The sequence below is a fragment of the Coregonus lavaretus genome (genome assembly GCF_964263955.1).
Source record: "Coregonus lavaretus genome assembly, contig: HAP1_SCAFFOLD_1023, whole genome shotgun sequence".
NCBI classification, from domain to species: Eukaryota; Metazoa; Chordata; class Actinopteri; order Salmoniformes; family Salmonidae; genus Coregonus; species Coregonus lavaretus.
In genome coordinates, this window is record NW_028162422.1 from 137995 (window position 1) to 148525 (window position 10531).

The 10531-nt window shown below is 44.0% G+C and overlaps 1 protein-coding gene across 1 annotated transcript in view; it reads right to left on the reverse strand.

The window, feature by feature from the left end:
- The window catches only part of LOC311119276 (integrin alpha-2-like), a 37331-nt gene extending 29896 nt beyond the window's left edge, over positions 1–7435 (reverse strand). The window contains exons 1-2 of the mRNA XM_084193996.1: positions 7379–7435; positions 1512–1635 (exon numbers count right to left, since the gene is read on the reverse strand). Coding sequence (XP_084050122.1) covers positions 1512–1635; positions 7379–7427 — 173 coding nt within the window. The 5' untranslated portion in view covers positions 7428–7435. The remainder of the gene's footprint in view (positions 1–1511; positions 1636–7378) is intronic.
- Between the last annotated feature and the right edge of the window lie 3096 nt (positions 7436–10531).

The window sequence follows — 10531 nt, forward strand, 5'->3', positions numbered from 1 at the left end:
ACACAGTGTGTTGGTGTGATATTAAACCTAATAAAGACAGAATAGAAGCCCAAAGCATGACCTTTGGTATCAGTAGTATGCAGGAGAATAAATAGGCTGGTCAGATAAAAACACTTCCTCGCCATCCTAGTTTATAAACTAAACCACAGAGATAAACATGAATTCCACTGGTTACAGCTAAAGAGACATTTCAGTTCCATTATGAACTTGGTACACGTTTGCCAATGGTTGGCATTCGTGTTTTGGTGTGGTTTCTCTGAATATCCCAAAACTACGCCTTTACTGACTTTGTGTTAGAGCCAAAGCCCACGTTCTCAGACAGGAGGCAGCCAATTAGACAAAGGGAGTGAACTTTCACCTGGCCATCTCTGTGATGTCATACACTCTGGCTTTCAATGCACCTCTTTTCTCTGGGGTTAAGAGGACCCTGTTGGGTTATTCACTGCTGTGAGTCTTTATGCCTCTCATTTCAAATGGGGTATTTGTCAAGATTACAAATGACGAAACAGTAAACCTCTTTCTACTGTCATTTTGTCAAAACCTAGTCTCGTCTACCAGCCAGCTCTCTTTCTGTTGAGTCAGTCCGGGGAGGAGGTTAGTCAAAACCACATTCAATTGAAGTCCACTTAAGTCCTTGATGCAATTACACAACCCATCATCAGCCTAAGTGCTTTATGAGAGGGGACATCTATTTATTTGTGTTTTTCCATCATTTCCCCCCTAAAACCTCTAATGAAATGTTTATCTAGTCTAGTGGAGACATAACAACATCTTCAGGGCCCTTTCCTTTGTTAACAATGTTTCCATCCACACATAGTTAATATGCCATAGGTTAAGCCAGGCTCAGTCTCCATGTTTGTTTATGATGAGAATGAAAGGAAGGCAGTTATGTCCCTGGAGAGATGCATTCAAAAGGAAAATGTCTCCTCTGAGATCTCCCGGATGCAGACAGACGGCACTACGGACTACAGGAAGTGTGTGTGTGAGCAAGACGTGAAACCAAGAACCCTGTCTGTGATGTCTACTCTGTGGTGATCAGCAGATAACTGTATAATGTGAGTGTGTGGGCGTGTGTGTGTGTGTGCGTGTGTGCGTGTATGTGTGTGCCAATATAGTGTTTGAAGTGCCTGCATCCTGCCCGTTGACAACCCTCCGGAGGGTCATGTGACCTACTGTGAGAACAGGAACAGCATTAGCTTGAGAAAACGGATGCTCACAGTAGGGGTTCCAAATCCAGCAGCTATACAACAGTTATGGATCTCTCAGACCCAAACGAACCTAGGGCTTGTTTTAGCTCTCCTGGGCTCTATACAGCTTACTGTGTGCGAGAGTGATTGGACACAGTACTACTGTAGTAACTGTACATAAGCACAGTGTAGTACAAGTGTGCATCTGTGAATGTGCTGAGATGCTGTTCTTACCATGTCAGAACTAACACTGTCTAGCACTTTCTACCACTCTGTACTGCTTCTGTATGGCAGCCTATGCATGACTCAGTAGTCTAGTCTCACCATTTCCCCAGGTGATTTCTGAACTGTTTCACAGTGTATCCAAACTCCTCTACGGCAGGTCCAGAGAACACCTTGGCTCCTGCCGTCCCCACATTAAAGGATAGGGATCGGGGGATGCTCCAACCTGCAGAGAGAGGGAGAGAGGGAGAGAGGGAGAGAGGGAGAGAGAGAGAGAGAGAGAGAGAGAGAGAGAGAGAGAGAGAGAGAGAGAGAGAGAGAGAGAGAGAGAGAGAGAGAGAGAGAGAGAGAGAGAGAGAGAGAGAGAGAGAGAGAGAGAGAGAGAGAGAGAGAGAGAGAGAGAGAGAGAGAGAGAGAGAGAGAGAGAGAGAGAGAGAGAGAGAGAGAGAGAGAGAGAGAGAGAGAGATCACACTCCCATCATAAATAAAATACTCTCCTCCACCACAAATATGCTGCAGCAGCCAGGTTCAGGGTTGTGTAAGACAGGGAGATGAATTGAATGACAAAAAAACACCACACCTTCTTCGTCTGTGATATGTGATATGAAGTGCTCAGCTTTTATGTGTGTGTGTGTTGTCCTTGTTCCTAGGATACTACCGTTGTACCAGGAATAACAACAAATTCCTAATACCAACAATAATGCAGTATTACGCAGTGTCAGGTCTTGTAATAGTAAAGATGTCAGAGTGATCGATTGGCAGAGACATTCAAACACATCCATCAAGGCATAACACCTAAGGCATTCATAGTGAAACATAAACAAAGTATTCTTCCACCATGTGAACTTTAGGTCTAACTATAATGACAATGATAATAATAATAATAATAATAATCAACTCCATTTTTAGACGACCTAGCTAGTATAAATCACAATTCATACATACAGCAGCCCGAAGTATGCTCATTGTTCTATTGTAAAGCTAGGTAAGACTTTCAGCGGCCTTACATTACCCAATAGTACTGAAGATCCTTTAACTAGAGACAGGGATCTGGCTGTGTGTGACTGTATCAGTGATCACCAATCTGGACAAGTAGCAGCATGACAATATGTTCAGATTACTGGTCTAAAGTGCAGACATGTCAGTGCAGTGGCTCCTTATAGAGAACACACAGTAGAGTGGGGCCTATTGAGATGAGTGTGAGGGATATCAAACCACTACTAAGGCCTCTCAGGACAACAAAACAACAGTCACGTCACGACACCATCTACAAGCTCTATAACAGAGCCTACACTGAACAGAGACACTGAGTAAGAATAGAAACACTGGCAATGTATGTTTTTTAAACTAACACCCTTGCCTTTCTTGTCTTGTCTTACTAGCACTGACTTGGCTGATAGCTGCTTTATTGAGGAAAGGTTTTACTTACTATGACTATTGTCTTACAAAACTATAAGTCGCTCTGGATAAGAGCGTCTGCTAAATGACTAACATTTAAAACGTGAACAATTGACAAGCACAGAAATAATTAATGGGTTAGGATTTAGCATTTCCCAATAATGCATTTTTCTTACTTGGAGACAGTGATAAAGAATGTGATCTAATGTTACTCTTCACATATGCTAGGTGAGCCACCATAAAGAGATTTTATAAACTTTATTCCAACCAAGGGGTCTGAGCATTTTATGCTGCGGAACAACAAAGATAATTTGCTTAGTAGGGTGGTGACACCACAATCAGGTTAAATGCACATACCATACAAGGCCTAACCTAACACAGGCCAGGTGAACTTTACACTTCCAAACAAATAGAGAAATAGGGCTCACACTTCTGTAATTGCAATATTTTGCTCCATACTACTAGACAGCAAAGATACGATAGTATAGTTACTTAAGTATTATCATGGTTCAGCATGCCTTCTAACTGGTCAGTGAGTCACATCACATCCACACACTAAAACAGGGCTGTGAGAGGGCCAAAGGCTCCAAATTACACCATATTCCCTGTGTAGTGCACTACTTTTGACCAGGCTATTCCCTATGGGCTCTGGTCAAAAGTAGTGCACTACATAGGAAATAGGATGCCATTTGGGATGCAGTCTTGAGTCTAATTCACACGTTAGACAAGTGGCAGGCAGATATCTTAGAACAGGATGTGACGAGGTGATGATCCTCTTATGAGTTGTGGTCACACTGGTGGATCTATCTATAGCCATTTATCATGTCTGTGTTAAGCTAGGTAGCGCTTGCCTAAAGAGTGCCTGAGAGTGAGCTCATGTACAGCATCAACACCAATGAATACATCCTCTATACCTCAGACACTACTCAAACACAGTGACATAGTGTACATGACTCTGACAGTTCAACTTGGATGTCAATATATTTCCACAAAAACTTTGAATGATTAAAGTTATTTTCCCATATTCTATAAGAGAACATTGTGGTTGTCACTGACGGACTATGTGAGATATGTGTGAGAAATGTTTTGTCTCTTGGCCAAAATGGTCAACGACCACATGCATGCCCTGTCAGTATGTTCCCCATCTGGAAACAGGGATTCCAGGCAGTGGCTAAAGCACAAAGAGGACCTTTAATTGAAGCGAACAGATACAGTGTGACAGAGAGAGAGAGAGAGAGAGAGAGAGAGAGAGAGAGAGAGAGAGAGAGAGAGAGAGAGAGAGAGAGAGAGAGGAGAGAGAGAGAGAGAGAGAGAGAGAGAGAGAGAGAGAGAGAGAGAGAGAGAGAGAGAGAGAGAGAGAGAGAGAGAGAGAGAGAGAGAGAGAGAGAGAGAGAAGAGAGAGAGAGAGAGAGAGAGTAGAGCAGAGCGGTAGAGGGAGCGAGAGAGAGTATGTGTTTGTGCGTGTGAGATATACATGTATACACAGACTGACCGACCGACAGGCAGACAGAGACAGAGAGAGAGAGAGAGCGAGCGAGAGAGAGAGATAGAGAGATACAGAGATTCAGAGAGAGAGAGATACAGAGAGAGTCCCCACTGGCCCTAGGTAAACCTTGCTGATTCTGTCCCAATGTGGTTCCAGTCGGCTGGGTGCATTGTGTGCAGCAAGCTGGATAACCCACTTTAGATCCCTGCTCTGTGACTGACTGAGCACCTCATTGGACAGCGGCTGAGCAGCGGGGGCTCTGGTGAATCCAATAGACAATCCAATCCATGTCTATTGGGAGTTTTTTTTAATTTGATTAGATTTATTAGGATCCCCATTAGCCGGCACCAATGGCGACAACTAGTCTTACTAGGGTTCGACATATAGCGAAAAAGACATTACAGACAAAATACAGACAAAATTTGCATACATTTAAAAACATTAACATGTAGTGTGTGTGCATCTATCAGTTACACATACATGTCAGTACATAAACACAACAAGTAGGTCACATGTGGGAGAGCCATTGTGCCGTGAGGTGTTGCTTTATTTGTTTTTTGAAACCAGGTTTGCTGTTCACTTGCGCTATATAAGATGGAAGGGAGTTCCATGCACTCATGGCTCTGTATAATACTGTACGTTTCCTTGAATTTGTTCTGGACCTGGGGACTGTGAAAAGACCCCTGGTGGCATGTCTGGTGGGGTAAGTGTGTGTGTCAGTGCTGTGTGTAAGTTGACTATGCAAACAATTTGGAATTTCCAACACATTGTTTCTTATAAAAACAAGAAGTTACGCAGTCAGTCTTTCCTCAACCCTTAGCCAACAGAAACTGGCATTAATATTAGCCCTCTGCTTACAATGACGATCAAGACGTGCCGCTCAGTTCTGGGCCAGCTGCAGCTTAACTAGGTATTTCTTTGCAGCACTTGACCATATGACTGGACAATAATCAAGATAAGATAAAACTAGAGATCTTCCTGGTCCCTGACTTCCTGGTCCCTACGCTGTCTTTTCACCATCTCTAACATCTCAAACAACTGTATGACATGATCGCAAACATGGCTTGTTTGGGTGGTGAGAACTGCAGTCAGCATCTCTGAGGAAAAACAGGGAGGAATCATGCCATACATTAATAAATAGTTGCCTAACTGTGGCATTTTAACTATGCTTTGAAACTCTTCAGGCAAGAGTCTAAAGAATGAAGAATGTGGTTTTTACTACCGTTGTTGCAGCACGCTCTTCTACACACCTCTACAAACCTCTGCCAGAGAAGTAGGTGTGTCCTCCTCCTTCGCAAAGCTCATTGTAACCTCATCATGATGATACACTATATATACAAAAGTATGTGGACACCCCTTCAAATTAGTGGATTTGGCAATTTGAGCAACACCCTTTGCTGACAGATATAAAGCACACAGCCATGCAATCTCCATAGACAAACATTGGCAGTAGAATGGCCTTACTGAAGAGCTCAACATGGCACCGTCATAGGATGCCACCTTTCTAACAAGTCAGTTTGTCACATTTCTGCCCTGCTAGAGCTGCCCCAGTCAACTGTATGTGCTGTTATTGTGAAGTGGAAACGTCTAGGAGTAACAACGGCTCAGCCGTGAAGTGGTAGGCCACACAAGCTCATAGAACAGGACCGCTGAGTGCTGAAGCGCATAGAGCGTAAAAATTGTCTGTCATTGGATGCAACACTCACTATCGAGTTCCAAACTGCCTCTGGAAGCAACGTCAGCACAATAACTGTTCATTGGAAGCTTCATGAAATGGGTTTCCATGGCCGAGCAGCCACACACAAGCCTAAGATCACCATGCGCAATGCTAAGTGTCGGCTGCAGTGGTGTAAAGCTCACCGCCATTGGACTCTGGAGCAGTGGAAACGCGTTCTCTGGCGTGATTAATCACGCTTCATCATCTGGCAGTCCGATGGAATAATCTAGATTTTGCAGATGCCAGGAGCACTCTACCTGCCCCAATGCATAGAGCCAATTGTAAAGTTTGGTGGAGGAGGAATAATGGTCTGGGGCTGTTTTTATGGTTTGGCCTAGGCCCCTTAGTTACAGTGAAGAGAAATCTTAATGCTACAGCATACAATGACATTCTAGATAATTCTATGCTTCAACTTTGTGGCAACAGTTTGGGGAAGGCCCTTTCCTCTTTCAGCATGACAATGCACTCGGGCACAAAGTGAGGTCCATACAGAAATGGTTTGTCGAGATTGGTGTGGAAGAACTTGACTGGCCTGCACAGAGCCCTGACCTCAACCCCATTGAACACCTTTGAGATTAATTGGAACGCTGACTGCGAGCCAGGCCTAATTACCCAACATCAGTGCCCGATGCTCGTGGCTGAATGTAAGCAAGTCGCCGCAGCAATGTTCCAACATCTTGTGGAAAGCCTTCCCAGAAGAGTGGAGGATGTTATAGCAGCAAAAGGGGGACCAACTCCATATTAATGCCCATGATTTTGGAATGAGATGTTCGACGAGCAGGTGTCCACATACTTTTGGTCATGTAGTGTATGAGCATGCCTGGCTGACAATAATAATTTTCATAGCTTCAGGCAACCAAATATCTCACTGGGCTGTCAACCCAGCTCTCACCTGAGAACACATGGAAATGCAATAGAACCTGACCTAACCTGCAATAGTGCTGCTTTCCCAACACTGCCTAACACTCATGACATCAACTACAAAAAAACATTATCTTTCTAGCAGATGACTAGTCATAATATAACGTAAAATAACCCAATACACTGCACTCCAAATTAAGTGTTTTATTCCTGATATCCATAATATCTTCAATATTTGAGAACCCCTCCAGCCTCATCTGTACTGACATGTTTTCAAAGAAATGTCACTGAGAGATTGAAACAACAGTATCTTGTGCCCAGTTATCTCATGGGAGCCATTAGAAACATTTGTATACTTTCCATAGAGAGCCAACTAGCGTAATCATAGCGTTGATACAATTGCATTAGTAGCCTGTATTGCACTGGAATATCTCTGGCACTTGACACTTTACAAAACAAAGTTTTCTAATCTTATACTGAAGTCCATAGAAGTGCCAAATTACTTACACTGGATCAAAAGCAACGTCAAAACAGTCCTCTTTGGATTAAACTCCATCGTTCCAAGACTGAGAAAAAAGTAAGAGATGAAAGCGGGCGCCTTTTCGGACCCCGTGCAGTTTTTAACTTCAGCAGAGCTCTCACGGTTGGTGAAGTTCAGAATGGGTCGCTCGGGACGGTTGTCACTCGTTACCACAGCCACAAAGTCAGAATTGGCTATCATAAAAATTAATGAAAACAATTGGTCTTAATTTAAGGTTGTGATTAGGCACAAGGTTAGCAGTGTGGTTAAGGTTAGGTTTAGCATCAGATTTTTTTGAAGATACATTTTGGAAATAGGCGGGGTTTAGCCATAGTTATGACTTTGTGGCTGTGGTAACTAGTGACGACCTCTCGTGACGGCAGAGACGAAGAGGGTACTGACATTTCAAGGAGTAGTAGTATGATCGTGCTGCGACAATTCAGTTACTACACAAATGCTTGCCTGGCAGTAGTTACTTAGTCTGAGACAAATAAACTCAATAAAAAAAGAAAGTCCCTTTTTCAGGACCCTGTCTTTCAAAGATAATTTGTAAAAATCCTAATAACTTCACATATCTTCATTGTAAAGGATTTAAACACTGTTTCCCATGCTTGTTCAATGAACCATAAACAATTAATGAACATGCACCTGTGGAACGGTCGTTAAGACACTAACAGCTTACAGAGGGTAGGCAATTAAGGTCACAGTTATGAAAACTTAGGACACTAAAGAGGTCTTTCTACTGACTCTGAAAAACACCAAAAGAAAGATGCCCAGGGTCCCTGCTCATCTGCGTGAACGTGCCTTAGCGCATGCTGCAAGGAGGCATGAGGACTGCAGATGTGGCCAGGGTAATAAATTGCAATGTCCGTATTGTGAGAAGCCTAAGACAGCGCTACAGGGCGACAGGATGGACAGCTGATTGTCCTCGCAGTGGAAGAACACCTGCACAGGATCGGTACATCTGAACATCACACCTGCGGGACAGGTACAGGATGGCAACAACAACTGCCAGAGTTACACCAGGAACGCACAATCCCTCCATCAGTGCTCAGACTGTCCGCAATAGGCTGAGAGAGGCTGGACTGAGGGCTTGTAGGCATGTTGTAAGGCAGGTCCTCACCAGACATCACCGGCAACAACGTCGCCTATGGGCACAAACCCACCATCGCTGGACCAGACAGGACTGGCAGAAAGTGCTCTTCACTGACGAGTCGCGGTTGTGTCTCACCAGGGGTGATGGTCGGATTCGCGTTTATCGTCGAAGGAATGAGTGTTACACTAAGGCCTGTACTCTGGAGAGGGATCGATTTGGAGGTGGAGGGCCCGTCATGGTCTGGGCGGTGTGTCACAGCATCATCAGACTGAGCTTGTTGTCATTGCAGGCAATCTCAATGCTGTGCGTTACAGGGAAGACATCCTCCTCCCTCATGTGGTACCCTTCCTGCAGGCTCATCCTGACATGACCCTCCAGCATGACAATGCCACCAGCCATACTGCTCGTTCTGTGCGTGATTTCCTGCAAGACAGGAATGTCAGTGTTCTGCCATGACCAGCGAAGAGCGCAGATCTCAATCCCATTGAGCACGTCTGGGACCTGTTTGATCGGAGGGTGAGGGCTAGGGCCATTCCCCCAAGAAATGTCCGGGAACTTGCAGGTGCCTTGGTGGAAGAGTGGGGTAACATCTCACAGCAAGAACTGGCAAATCTGGTGCAGTCCATGAGGAGGAGATGCACTGCAGTACTTAATGCAGCTGGTGGCCACACCAGATACTGACTGTTACTTTTGATTTTGACAGTCACACTGTGGGATGTGGTGACGTACAGTTGAAGTCGGAAGTTTACATACACCTTAGCCAAATACATTTAAACTCAATTTTTCACAATTCCTGACATTTAATCCTAGTAAAGATTCCCTATTTTAGGTCAGTTAGGATCACCACTTTATTTTAAGAATGTGAAATGTCAGAATAATAGTAGAGAGAATGATTTATTTCAGCTTTTATTTATTTCATCACATTCCCAGTGGGTCAGAAGTTTACATACACTCAATTAGTATTTGGTAGCATTGCCTTTAAATTGTTTAACTTGGGTCAAACGTTTCGTGTAGCCTTCCATAAGCTTCCCACAATAAGTTGGGTGAATTTTGGCCCATTCTTCCTGACAGAGCTGGTGTAACTGAGTCAGGTTTGTAGGCCTCCTTGCTCGCACATGCTTTTTCAGTTCTGCCCACAAATGTTCTATAGGATTGAGGTCAGGGCTTTGTGACAGCCACTCCAATACCTTGACTTTGTTGTCCTTAAGCCATTTTGCCACAACTTTGGAAGTATGATTGGGGTCATTGTCCATTTGGAAGACCCATTTGCCACCAAGCTTTAACTTCCTGACTGATGTCTTGAGATGTTGCTTCAATATATCCACCTAATTTTCCTTCCTCATGATGCCATCTATTTTGTGAAGTGCACCAGTCCCTCCTGCAGCAAAGCACCCCCACAGCATGATACTGCCTCCCATGTGCTTCACGGTTGGGATGGTGTTCTTCGGCTTGCAAGCAACCCCCTTTTTCCTCCAAACATAACGATGGTCATTATGGCCAAACAGTTCTATTTTTGTTTCATCAGACCAGAGGACATTTCTCCAAAAAGTACGATCTTTGTCCCCATGTGCAGTTGCAAACTGTAGTCTGGCTTTTTTATGGTGGTTTTGGAGCAGTGGCTTCTTCCTTGCTGAGCGGCGTTTCAGGTTATGTCGATATAGAACGTTTTACTGTGGATATAGATACTTTTATACCTGTTTCCTCCAGCATCTTCACAAGGTCCTTTGCTGTTGTTCTGGGATTGACATTCATCTCTAGGAGACAGAACGCGTCTCCTTCCTGAGCGGAATGACGGCTGCGTGGTCCCATGGTGTTTATACTTGCGTACAGATGAACGTGGTACTTTCAGGCATTTGGAAATTGCTCCCAAGGATGAACCAGACTTGTGGAGGTCTACAATTAATTTTCTGAGTTCTTGGCTGATTTCTTTTGATTTTCCCATAATGTCAAGTTTGAAGGTAGGCCTTGAAATACATCAGCAGGTACACCTACAATTGACTCAAATTATGTCAATTTGCCTATCAGAAGCTTCTAAAGCCATGAC